General features: G+C 39.9%; 1 protein-coding gene across 1 annotated transcript in view; it reads left to right on the top strand.

Annotated features, from left to right (window-relative positions):
* Positions 1-13,624: 13,624 nt before the first annotated feature.
* LOC115294087 (olfactory receptor 14A16-like) overlaps positions 13,625-14,131 on the top strand; it is an 882-nt gene continuing 375 nt past the window's right edge. The window contains exon 1 of the mRNA XM_029941788.1: positions 13,625-14,131. This exon is cut by the window's right edge and continues 375 nt beyond it. Coding sequence (XP_029797648.1) covers positions 13,625-14,131 — 507 coding nt within the window.

The raw sequence follows: 14,131 nt of genomic DNA on the forward strand, positions 1-14,131 counted from the left end.
ACCCATAACCAGTGAAGAAATCGAATCAGTTATCAAAAATCTCCCAACAAATAAAAGCCCAGGGCCAGATGGATTCCCAGGGGAATTCTACCAGACGTTTAAAGCAGAGTGAACGCCAATCCTTCCCAAGCTATTCCAAAAAATAGAAATGGAAGGAAGACTACCAGATTCATTCTACGAAGCACATATCACTCTGATTCCTATGCCAGGCAGAGAACCAACGAAAAAAGAGAACTACAGGCCAATATCCTTAATGATTACAGATGCAAAAATACTCTCAAGATACCAGCAAATCGAATTTAACAGCATATAAGAAGTATTATCCATTATGATCAAGTGGGATTTATTCCTGGGTTACAAGGCTGGTTCAATATTCGCAAATCCATTAATGTGATACACCACATCAACAAAACAAAAGAAAAAAATCATATGATCCTGTTGATAGATGCTGAAAAAGCATTTGACAAAATACAACATCTCTTCTTAATAGAAACCCTCGAGAACGTTGGGATAGAAGGAACTTACTTAAACATCATAAAAGCCATTAAAAAAAGCCCACAGCCAATGTAATCCTCAATGAGGAAAAACTGAGAGCTTTCCCCCTGAGATCAGGGACACGACAGGGGTACCCACTCTCACCACTGTTGTTTAACATAGTGCTGGAAGTCCTAGCATCAGCAATCAGACAACAAAAGGAAATAAAGGCATCAGAATCAGCAAAGAAGAAGTCAAACTTTTCCTTTTCACAGACGACATGATACTTTACATGAAAAACCCGACCAACTCCAACAGAAGACTTCTAGAACTGATCAATGAATTCAGTAATGCTGCAGGGTACAAGTCAATGTACACAAATCAGTTGCATTCTTATACACCAAAAATGAAGAAACAGAAAGGGAAAGCAAGAAACAGATCCCATTCACAATTGCACGAAAAACCATAAAATACCTAGGAATAAGCCTCACCAAAGAGGTAAAAGACCTGTATGCTGAAAACTATAAAAGACTTATGAAGGAAATTGAAGAAGACACAAAGAAATGGAAAAACATTCCGTGGTCATGGATTGGAAGAAGAAACATTGTTAAAATGTCATTCTTACCTAAAGCAATTTACACATACAGTGCAATCCCCACCAAAGTTGCACCAGCATTCCTCTCAAAGCTGGAACAAACTATTTTAAAATTCGTATGGAACAACTAAAAACCCCGAATAGCCAAAGTAATACTGAAGAAGAAAACCAAAACGGGAGGCATCACAATCCCAGACTTTAGCCTCTACTACAAAACTGTCATCATCAAGACAGTATGGTGTTGGCAAAAAACAAACACATGGACCAATGGAATAGAATAGAGAACCCTGAACTGGACCCACAAGTATATGGCCAATTAATCTTTGACAAAGTAGGAAAGAGTGTCCAATGGGAGAAAGACAGCCTCCTCAACAGGTGGTGTTGGGAGAGCTGGACAGCAACATGTAGAAAAATGAAATTAGACCACTTTCTGACACCATTCACAAAAATAAACTCAAAATGGATAAAGAATCTGAATGTGAAACAGGAAACCATAAAAACTCTTGAGGAAAAAGCAGGAAATAGCCTCCTAGATCTCAATCGCAACAATTTCTTCCTGGACATATCCCAGAGGCAAGGGAATCAAGAACAAAAAGGAACTACTGGGACCTCAACAAGATAAAAAGCTTCTGCAAGGCAAAGGAAACAATAAAAAAAAAAACCTAACAAGCAACCAACAGAATGGGAAAAGATAGTGGCAAATGGCATATCAGATAAAGGGCTAGTATCCAAAATTTACAAGGAGCTCACTAAACTCCATACACGAAAAATGAATGTTCCAGTGAAGAAGTGGGCAGGAAACCTGAATAGACACGTCTCCAAAGAGGACATCCAGATAGCCAACAGGCACATGAAAAGATGCTCAGTGTCACTCATCATCAGAGAAATTCAAATCAAAACCACACTGAGATACCACCTCATACCAGTCAGAGTCGCTAAAATAAACAAATCAAGAGACTAGATGCTGGCTACGGTGTGGAGAAACAGGCACACTCCTACACTGTTGGTGGGAATGTAAACTGGTGCGGCCGCTGCGGAAAACAGTGTGGAGGCTCCCCAAAAAACGATCAATAGAACTCCCCTATGACCCAGCAATAGCACTGCTAGGGATTTACCCAGGGGATACAGAAGTGCTGATGCATAGGAGCACATGTACCCCAATGTTCATAGTGGCACTTTCTACACTAGCCAAATCATGCAAAGAGCCTAAATGTCCATCACCTGATGAATGGATCAAGAAGATGTGGTATATATATACAATGGAGTACTATATGGCAATGAGGAAGAATGAAATCTGGCCATTTGTAGGAAAGTGGATGGACCTTGAGGGTGTCATGCTAAGCGAAATAAGTCAGGCAGAGAAGGATAGATACCATATGTTTGCATTCATAGGTCTAACAGGAGATACCTGGCAGGGGACCATGGGAAGAGGAAGGGAGAAAGAGAGCGGGGGAGTGTGCGGGAACACAGATCAAGGGAGACTACTGAGTACTGAAAACGAACCATTGACTGAAGGGGGAGGGAGAGGGAGGGAGTGGGTGATGGTCATAGCGGGGGGCACTTGTGGGGAGAAGCAGTGCGTGTTATATGGAAACCAATTTGAGAATAAACTATTAAAATAATAAAAAATAAATGCATAAAAATTAAATAAACGTCTGGTAGAATTCCCCTGGAAATCCATCCAGCCCAAGGCTTTTATTCATTGGGAGATTTTTGATAACTGATTCGATTTCTTCACTGGTTATGGGTCTGTTCAGATATTTATTCTCTTCCCGTTTGAATTTTGGTAGTGCATGTGCCTTTCAGAACTTGTCCATTTATTCTGTATTGTCCAGTTTGTGGGTATATCATTTTTCATTGTAATCTCTGATGGTTGCTTGTATTTCCAAGGGATCTGTTGTAATGGATACATTTTCCTTCATGATTTTGTCTATTTGCATGTTTTCTCTTTTCTTTCTGAAGAGCCTAGCTAAAGGTTTATCAATTTTGTTTATTTTTTCAAAAAACCAACTCTTGGATTCATCGATTTGTTCAGTTGCTTCTGTGGATTCTATCTTGTTTAATTCTGCATGTTCTTTATTATTTCTCTTTTTTTGCTGGGTTTTAAGTGTTCTTGCTGCTCCCTTTCTATTTTCCTTAGGTGCCCTGTTAGGGTTTGAGGTTGCGCTTTTTCTAGTTTCTTGAAATAGGCCTGGATTGCAATGAACTTTCCTTTTAGGACTGCATTTAGTTGGTCCCAGAGAGTTTGAATTGTTGTATTTTCATTTCATTTGTTTCCATATATTTTTAAATTTCCTCTCTAATTGCCTGGTTCGCCAAATCATTCTTCGGTAGGTTCGTTTTTAACCTCCACATTTTTGGAGGTTTTCCAGACTTCTTCCTGTGGTTGATTTCAAGTTTCATAGCACTGTGTTCTGAAAGTGTGCATGGTATGATCTCAATTCTTTTGTATTTATGAAGGGTTGTTTTATGACCCAGGATGTGATCAATCTTGGAGAATGTGCCATGTGCACTCAAGGAGAAAGTGAATTCCCAAGCTTCAGGATGCAGAGTTCTAAATATATCTGTTGTCTACGGCCATACAACCCTGAATGCACCCGACTCATCTAAATATATCTATATTTTAATAGCTTATTGTCATATTTGTTTCCATACAACACCCAGTGCTCTTCCCCACAAGTGCCCTCCACCACCACCACCACCTCTTCCCCCCCCCACCTTCAACTCTCAGTTCATTTTCAGCATTCAATAGTCTCTCAAGTTTTGCGTCCCTCTCTCTCCCCAACTCTCTTTCCCTCTTCCCCTCCCCCTGGTCCTCCATTAAGTTTCTCCTGTTTTCCTGTTAGACCTATGAGTGAAAATATATGGTATCTGTCATTGTCTGCCTGACTTATTTTGCTTAGCATGACACCCTCAAGGTCCATCCACTTTCCTACAAATGGCCATATGTCATTCTTTCTCATTCCCATGTAATACTCCATTGTATATATATATACCACATCTTCTTGATCCATTCATCAGGTGATGGACATTTAGGCTCTTTCCATGATTTGGCTATTGTAGAAAGTGCCACTATGAACATTGGGGTACATGTGTTCCTATGCATCAGCACTTCTGTATCCCCTGGGTAGATCCCTAGCAATGCTACTGCTGGGTCTTAACAGAGTTCTATAGATAGTTTTTTGAGGAACCTCCACACTGTTTTCCAGAGTGGCTGCACCAGTTTACATTCCCACCAACAGTGTAAGAGGGTGCCCGTCTCTCCACACCCTCGCCAGCATCTATAGTCTCTTGATTTCTTCATTTTAGTCCCTCTGACTGGCGTGAGGTGGTATCTCAGTGTGGTTTTGATTTGTGTTTCCCTGATGATGAGTGATGTTGAGCATCATTTCATGTGCCTGTAGGCCATCTGGATGTCTTCTTTGGAGAAGTGTCTGTTCATGTCTTCTGCCCATTTCTTCACTGGGTTATTTGTTTTGTGGGTGTGAAGATTGGTGAGTTCCTTGTATATTTTCGATACAAGCCCTTTATCTGATATGCCATTTGCAACTATATTTTCCCATTCTGTCAGTTGCCTATTAGTTTTCTTGATTGTTTCCTTTGCCTTGCAGAAGCTTTTTATCTTGATGAAGTCCCAAGAGTTCAGTTTTGCTTTCATTTCCCTTGCCTTTGCAGATGTGTCGAGTAGGAAATTGCTGCGGTGGAGGTCTAGGAGGTTTTTTCCAACTTTCTCCTCGAGGGTTTTGATAGTTTTCTGTCTCACATTCAGGTCCTTCAGCCATTTTGAGTTGATTTTTGTGTATGGTGTAAGAAAGTGGTCTAGTTTCATTCTTCTGCATGTTGCTGTCCAGTTCTCCCAGCATCACCTGCTAAAGAGGCAGTCTTTTTTCCATCGCATACTCTTTCCTGCTTTGTCAAAAATCAATTCGCCGTACCTCTGTGGGCCAGTTCTGGGTTCTCTATTCTATTCCATTGGTCTATGTGTCTGTTTTTGTGCCAATACCATACTGTCTTGATAATGACAGCTTTGTAGTAGAGGGTAAAGTCTGGGATTGTGATGCCTCCCGTTTTGGTTTTCTTCTTCAATATAACTTTGGCTATTCGGGGTCTTTTGTGGTTCCATACGAATTTGAGGATAGTTTGTTCTAGCTTTGAGAAGAATGTTGGTGCAACTTTGATGGGGATTGCATTGAATGTGTAGATTGCTTTGGGTAGTAATGACATTTTCACAATGTTTATTCTTCCGATCCATGAACAGGGAATGCTTTTCCATTTCTTGGTGTCTTCTTCAATTTCTTTCATAAGTTTTCTATAGTTTTCATCATATAGGTCTTTTACATCTTTGAATAGGTTTACTCCTGGGTATTTTATGGTTTTTCATGCATTTGTGAATGGGATCAGTTTCTTGATTTCTCTTTCGGCTGCTTCATTTTTGGTGTATAGGAATGCAACTGATTTCTGTACATTGATTTTGTACCCTGCACCTTTACTGAATTCATTGATCAATTCTAGAAGGCTTCTGGTGGAGTCAATCAAATTTTCCATGTAGAGTATCATGTCATCTGTGAAAAGTGAAAGTTTGACTTCTTCTTTGACAATTCTGATGCCTTTTATTTCCTTTTGTTGTCTGATTGCTGATGCTAGAACTTCCAGCACTATGGTAAACAACAGTGGTGAGAGTGGACACCTCTCTCGTGTTCCTGATATCAGGGGGAAAGCTCTCAGTTTTCCTTCATTGAGGATGATAGTAGCTGTGGGCTTTTCACAAACTGCTTTTATGATGTTTAGGAAGGTTCCTTCTATTCTGACCTTTTCAAGGGTTTTTTATTAAGAAAGGGTGCTGTACTTTGTCAAATGCTTTTTCTGCATCTATCGACAGGATCATATGGTTTTTATCCTTTCTTTTGTTAATGTGATGGATCACATTGATGGATTTGCGAATATTGAACCAGCCCTGTAACCCAGGAATGAATCCCACTTGATCATGGTGGATAATTCTTTTTATATGCTGTTGAATCCGATTTGCCAGTATCTTGTTGAGTATTTTTGCATCTGTATTCATTAAGGATATTGGTCTGTAGTTCTCTTTTTTGGCTAGGTCTCTGTCTGGTTTGGGTATCAAGGTGATGCTGGGTTCATAGAATGAGTTTGGAAGTTTTCCTTCTATTTCTATTTTTTGGAATAGTTTGAGAAGAATGGGTATGAGCTCTGCTTTAAATGTCTGGTAGAATTCCGCTGGGAAGCCATCTGGCCCTGGGGTCTTATGGGTTGGGAGATTTTTGATAACAGATTCGATTTCTTCACTGGTTATTGGTCTATTCATGCTTTCTATCTCTTCCCGTTTGAATTTTGGCAGTGAATGTGCACTTAGGAGTTTGTCCATTTATTCTAGGTTGTCCAGTTTTTTGGCCTATAATTTTTCATAATAATCTCTGATGATTGCTTGTATTTCTAAGGGATTAGATGTGATAGATCCATTTTCATTCATGATTTTGTCTATTTGGGTGCTCTCTCTTTCTTTCTGAGGAGTCTGGATAGAGGTTTATCGATTTTGTTTATTTTTTTCAAAGACCCGACTCTTGGTTTCATTGATCTGCCTGCCTGTTCTTTTTGATTCCATATTGTTTATTTCTGCCCTGATCTTCATTATTTCCTTTTTTCTGCTGGGTTTGGGGTGCTCTTGATGTTTCCCTTCTATTTCCAGTAGGTGTTATGTTAGATTTTGAATTTGTGCTTTTTCTAGCTTGTTGAGATTGTCCTGGATTGCAATATACTTTCCTCTTAGGACTGCCTTTGTTGTGTCCCAGAGATTTTGGATTGCTGTATTTTCATTTTCATTTGTTTCCATATATTTTTTAATTTCTTCTCTAATGCCTGAGTAGCCCAATAATTCTTTAGTAGGGTGGTTTTTAACCTACACATTTTTTGGAGGTTTTCCAGACTTTTTTCCTGTGGTTAATTTCAAGTTTCATAGCCTGGTTATCTGAAAGTGTGCATGGTATGAACTCTATTCATTTATACTTATGGAGGGCTGCTTTATCCCCCAGTATGTGATCTATCTTGGAGAATGTGCCATGTGTACTCGAAAAGAAGGTAATTTTCCTAACTTCAGGATGCAAAGTTCTAAATATATCTATCAATTCCATCTGTTTCAATTGTTGTTCAAGTCGATTGCTTCTTTGGCGATTTTCTGTCTGGTTGATCTATCCATTGCTGTAGGTGGAGTATTAAAATCCCCTGCAATTACAACATTCTTATCAATAAGATTGTTTCTGTCTGTGATTAATTGTTTTATGTATTTGGGCACTCCCCAATTTGGCACATAGATTTTATAATTGTTAGCTCTTCCTGATGGAGAGACCCTGTAATCATTATGTAATGTCCTTCTTCTACTCTTGTTACTGCCTTTACTGTAAAGTCCAGTTTGTCTGATATAAGTATGGCTACTCTGGCATTCTTTTGGCTTCTCGTTGCATGATAGATATTTCTCCATCTCTTTACTTTCAACCTGAAGGTATCTTCAGGTCGAAAGTGAGTCTCTTGAAGACAGCAAATAGATGGATTTTTTTTTTTTATCCATTCTGTTACCCTATGTCGTTTGGTTGGAGCATTCAGTCCATTTACATTCAGAGTTATTATTGAAAAATATGGGTTTAGATTCATTGTGTTCTCCATAGACGTCATGTTTATAGTGGTGTCTCTGGCACCTTGTATTCTTTGCAATATTTCCCTCATAGAGTCCCTCTTAGGAATTCTTTTAGGGCTGCTTTGGTGGTCATGAATTCTCTCAATTTTTGTTTATTTGGGAAAACCTTTATCTCTCCTTCTATTTTGAATGACTGGCTTGCTAGATAAAGGATTCTTGGCTGCATGTTTTTTTTGTTCATCACATTGAAGATTTCCTGCCATTCATTCCTGGCCTGCCAAGTTTCATTCGATAGGTCTGTAGCCACTCTGATAGGTTTCCCTTTGTATGTGAGGGCCCTTTTCACCCTAGCTGCTTTCTGATTTCTCTCTTTATCTTTATGTTTTTCCAGTTTCACTATGATATGTCATGCTGAAGTCCAATTCAAGTTACATCTTAAGGGGGTTCTTTGTGCCTCTTGAATTTGAATGTCTATTTCTTTTCCCAGATTTGGGAAATTCTGTTAAAATTTGGTCTAGTATCCCTTCAGGCCCTTTCTCTCTGTCTTCCTCCTCAGGAATTCCTATGAGACAGATGTTATTTCAATTGATTATATCACTCAGGTCTTGAATTCTCCTTTCCTGCTCCTGGATCTGTTTCTCTCCTTTTTCTGCTTCCTCTTTTGCTATAACTATATTTTCTAAGTCATCTATTCTTCTCTCTGCCTTGTCAATCCTTGAGGTGGCTGCCTCCATTTTGTTATTCACCTGATTTATAACCTTTTTTTAAACTCATCACACCTATTTTGAAAGTCCCTAGTCATTGTCTCAGTGCTTCTTTGATGCTTTTTTTCAAACCCAGCGATTAATTTTATGACATGTTTTTTAAACTCTTGATCCAGTATGTTGTCTAGATCTGCCTTGAGCAGTTTGTGGCTGTGACTTCTTCTTAGAGGTTCTTCAGGGGAGAGTTCCTTCGTTTTGTCATTTTTGCTAGTTTTCTGTCTCTTGTCACCTTTAGAAAGCTGGCTGAGCACTGTGCACCTGTTAATATTGCTCTGTTAATGGAGGCTTACTGTCTGTCCAGGGCCTGTTGTTTCAGGAAATATTCTTTTACTGGTGTCCCTCAGTTTCTCTTGTTGTGCCTTTGAATATTTTATTTCCCTACTCAGTGATATTTGGGACTTGCCGTCATGCACAGTTTGGCTTGTTTCTTGGAGTAGCCCTAAGAAGGAAAACAGACAGACATATCAGAGGGAACAGAAGCACACAAGTGCACAGAGAAATCAAACAAAGAAACAAATTAAAGGGGAGAAAGGAAAGAAAGAAAATGGAGAGGAAAGAGACGAAACAAAGAGAATAAAAGAAAGTAATAAAGGGGGTCAGAGACATCAAAGGACAATGGACAATCTAAAAGTGTATGACCAGTTGAGGGGAGAGATAAGGATGAGATACAGGAGAATATATCTGGATTGCAAGAAAGAAAAAAAAAGAGGGAGAGAGGAGAAAGGAAGATAAGGAGTAAAAATTTTAAAAAATACATAAAAAAGGTAATAATAATTAAAAGTAAGTACCAAAAAAAAGAAAAAGGAATATAAAGAGAGGGGGAAAAAAGCAGCAGCTCCCTCTTGTGGATAGGCGTGGTTTGGTGTGGTAGGTCTCAGAGATTGCTCTCAGAGGCCCCGCCTTGGTGGCTGCAGACAGTAGAATGGCGGCCCGCCACACTCTGCTGGGACTAGGAACTGTAGGCCACTCTAATGAGTCCAAATTCCTTGTGCTGTAGCTGAGCCAAGTTGTATTTTCCAGGCCCACCTTGGTTCAAAGTCCTAGTCCATGCACTATTATGCTACCACAGATGAGATTTACTTGCTTTGGTGGCTGTCTTCTTAGGGAGAGGAATCAGTTTCTTTTGGCTCTGGCCAGGATTTGTGCTGCAGCTGCCTGAGGCGAGGTGTGCTCCTCAGGTAACTTTGAGGTTGTCTTCTTTCTAGAGTCCGTATTTTCTCCTTCCGCTTTTGCAGATGTGAGTAATGTCCTTCTCAGTTTGATAGATGGGGCAGATGAAGTTTACAGTGCTCATTCCTCTCTGCCATCTTGGCTCCTCCTGCAGGACATTACTCTTATCTGCAAGAGTGGAAGGAGAAAATACAGACTCCAGAAAAAAGACAACCTCAAAGATGCCTGAATGAGTGAATGAAAACTGGGGAGATTGGAATACGGGCCAGCCTAAGAGGGGCAGGGGAGGTGGGAGCTCCAGCCCAAGACAGCAAAAGCACGTGTAGCCCCTCATGACTCCCTGACACCTTACAGCTGAGCCAGCCCCTCCCATTGGCCCTCACTTCAGTCTTCAAGGGAGAGCACGGGACTGGTGTTGCTTCTGCCCTGGCAACTCCCCTGGTTGGAACCCTAACCCTAGCTGGGGCTCTGTCCCCCATGGTGCCCTGAGCCAAGAGTCCAGGGCAGCTCGGGCCACAGGCCCAGAAGTGGTACAGGTTGAGTTGGGGTAAAAGACAGAGCACCAACATGCCATGTTTTCAGCCCATATACTGTCACACCGTGGGGGACTGAGGTCCTCAGGTCCCTGGACAGGAGTGAGAGAAGGTCCCGGGAAGCCCAGAGCAAAGCATTACCTGCAACTTGCCATGTGCCCTAAACTCAGCCCTCTGGACAGATGCGTTTCCGAGTTGTGGATCAGTTGCTGGAGCCTCCTGGCATCTAACCATAACCCTATCCGCGGATCTACAGCTCACCCTAACCCTAAGCCTACCCCTCTGTGACTCTCTGCCACCTTTCAGCTGAGCCAGCCTTTCACATTGGCCCTCACTTCAGTCCTCAAGGGAGATCACAGGACTGGTGTTGCTTCTGCCCTGGTGACTCCCCTGGGTGGAACCCTAACCCTAGCCAGGGCTCTGTCCCCCATTGGGCCCCGAGTCCCAGGTCTGGGAACAGCTCAAGACCTGGGCCCAGAAGTGGTGCAGGGTGAATCGCCTTGATGTACATAGCACCACCTTTCCATTTCTCCAGCCTGCATGCTGTCACAGCGTGGAGGACTGAGGTCTGGTTGTCCTTGGACCTGAGCGAGATATGGTCCCCCGAACTCCAGGGCACAGCCCTACCAGCAACTTGCCATGCGCCCTAAACTCAGCCCTCTGGGCAGACACTTTTCCGTCTGGTGGATCCGTTGCTGGAGGCTCCTGGGATCTAACCCTAACCCTAGCCACGGATCTGAAGTTCATCTTAACCCTAAGCCGACCCCTGTGACTTCAGGCCACTTTTCAGCTGAGGCAACCTTGTGCACAGGCCCTCGCTTCAGTCCTCAAGGGATATCTCGGGACTGGTGTTGCTTCTACCCTGGCAAGTCCCCTGGGTTGAACCCAAACCTAGCCTGGATGTCTCTTTCTATTGCTTCATTATTGTTGCATTAAAATACAACCAAATACTGTACATCTCATCAAACACTTCCTACGTTGTATTTTCTTCAGCCACTAAATACCCTATCATTGAAGAAAACATTTCTGCCAGTGATCCTAATCATCATTGCTCTGTTTCGATTTATCATATTCAATTTTATCTCAACCACTTTCGGCAAAGTGTGTTTCCATGTTGACCCAAAAACTTGGGGTACACAGCCTGGGAATGAGTGTGTGTGCAAGATTGTGTGAGTGTGCATGGACACATTTGGGGGAGTTGATATGTGAGTAGCCAGTTGTTTAGGATAGGTAGTTTTTTCCCTAACAGTCCAGATTCTCCTCCCACTTTTCATCTAGCATTTCTATTACTTATTCTATGGTAATGATATAACTCCATATTTATCAATTTCCTGTTCATATTTTGCATCTCCTTTCTACCCTTAATTTTATTTTTACCACTGATTTATTTTTAAATGTTTATTTATTTACTTGAGAGAGAGAAAGAATGAGTGGGAGAGGAGCAGAGAGAGAAGGAGAGCGAGAAACCCTAGCCGACTCTGCACTGTCAGCACAGAGCCTGAAATAGAGCTCGAATGCACAAGTCATGAGATCATGACTTGAGCTGAAATCGAGTCAGATGCTTACCTGACTGAACCACCCAGGTTCCCTGAGATTTGATTTACTTAACTACTCTACACATATTGGCTAATTTTTAGTTGAGAAAATCTTTGACTTCTATTAAGAACCATGAGTTCAGTTACGCAATTAATCATTTTTAAATTCTAAGAGTATTACATGTACTTTTGGGAAATATATTATGTTAAAAATAAATAGGTAAGATCTTAAGGAAGATCTTACTTATATCAATGCATATGGTTTTTCGATCTATATATTGCAAATATAAAGGAAATTGGAAAATGAAAAAGGTAACATCAGATATTTTCCCCATAGAATAAAATAAGGTGGAGATGAAAAGGGGAACTTGTTTCTACACTATGTTAGATCTTAAATATCTTACATGGTGCAATTAATGATGTGCTGATTATGACAAATAGTTTAAATACTCAAACTAAGTAGCAAAGTAAAAAGACACAGCCTATCACTTTTTTTTTTCAAAGATGAGTTTCTACATTGAAATCGATTCATCCATTACCTAACAAAGTTTCACAAGTCTATTAATAGTATTCTTGTTATTAATTAGAAGGTCTCATGGCAAGTATCCCTAAGGGTTACAAAATATATATCCCAAAGTGGACCTAAGTCTTTCCACGTCCAACTTCATATTATTTGTGATGACAACATGAGACAGCATCAGAACTTATGGTAATGAAGTTAATTAGCTCTCATTCTAATTAGTCCATTGTAGAAAGTGTCCTTTATTAACCTCATTTTGTCTTTAAGTTCCACAGTGTCTTAAATAATTGACTCCTACAATCAGGGAAACTGGATTTGTATTAGGTAGGTGAATTTCAGTCAAACGTCTATCCATCTAGTATAAGCTTCCTAATGCCTTTTCATGTCCTTTGATATGTCTAAGTAGATCATTTATTTCATCTGTTTACATTCTACCTTCCAGCATGAAAATAAGGTAGCACTGTATTGTAATATTGTTAATTAGCTGCATAGTAGCTATGTGTCCTTATTGAAATATGTACACAATTCATAGTACATAATAAATACTTCTAGGATTTTATTGACATCAAATAAAGGTCAAAAATTATTTTCCTAAAGTCTTTTAGTAAATGATAGTGATTTTATTCTAACTTTGATTACATGGAAAATATATATTACTATCATAGACTCTATCATTGCCATAGAAAAAAATACAAAGTTATTTTCAGCTCTACCCATCTCTTCCCTTCTCACTTACCTTTGGGATAATAGAAATAGAGAAAAGTAGAGAAATAATCTGTCAAGTATTCATGTTGAGTCTTCAAACCATAACTATATAGAGCATGATCTGAGGTTTGTTGGAGGGAAGATGAGATGGGCTAGAAGAGCGATGGACATTAAGAAGGGCACTTGTTGTGATGAGCACTGGGTGTGATATGTAGGTGATGGATTACTAAATTGTATTCCTGTGATTAATACTACACTAGAACCTAAATACAAACTTGAAGCATTAAAAAAGAAAACCTAGAAATATACCAAGAACATAGTTCACATTGGACTAAAACAAATTTCCAAGAATGGGTAAACAAATGTCTTTATTTTATTCCAAATTTTCCTATTACTTTTACCCTATTCCATCAAGGTAAAAAAAAAATCCCTCATTTATGAATGTGTGGAACAAAGCTTGTTTATTTTATGCATAAAATTTAGGTTATCATATGAAAAAATTATCTTCATTTATTTTAATGACTATTTTAGTATTTTCTACATGCATTGAAGAAATTATAGTTTGCAAGATTTGCTTTACTTCAGGAATAACATTGCAGTAAATGACTAACAAAACAACAAAAAGCCAGATTCTAAAGATACAAGAAATTTTTTTCTTATGTTTCCAGATAAAAGAATCATCATGTCCGAGAAATTAACTAATGTGACGCTAATCACAGAATTTTTGCTCATGGGATTTCCTGATGATGAGGAGCTTCAGAGACTGTATGCCACATTCTTTTCGCTGATTTACATGGCAGCACTCATAGGGAACTTCCTCATTATCACAATCACTACCATTGACCAACATTTCCAATACCCTATGTATTTCTTCCTGAAAAATCTATCCTTAATTGATGTCTGTTATATTTCTGTCACTGTTCCCAAATCCATCATAAACTCTCTGAACAAGAGCTATTCCATCTCCTTCATGGGATGTGCCTCACAGGCGTTTCTTGTTATTTTCTTTGCTGGCACAGAGTTTGCCCTCCTTCTAGTGATGTCCTATGATCGCTATGCTGCCATCTGCTGTCCCTTGCACTATGAGACCATTATGAATAGAGGGGCCTGTGTGCAGATGGTGACTGCATCATGGCTCAGTGGGTGTGTTTATGGATCCATTCATGTTGCAGGTACATTCTCTGTCAAT

Source organism: Suricata suricatta, chromosome 6, assembly GCF_006229205.1.
Source record: "Suricata suricatta isolate VVHF042 chromosome 6, meerkat_22Aug2017_6uvM2_HiC, whole genome shotgun sequence".
Taxonomy (NCBI): Eukaryota; Metazoa; Chordata; class Mammalia; order Carnivora; family Herpestidae; genus Suricata; species Suricata suricatta.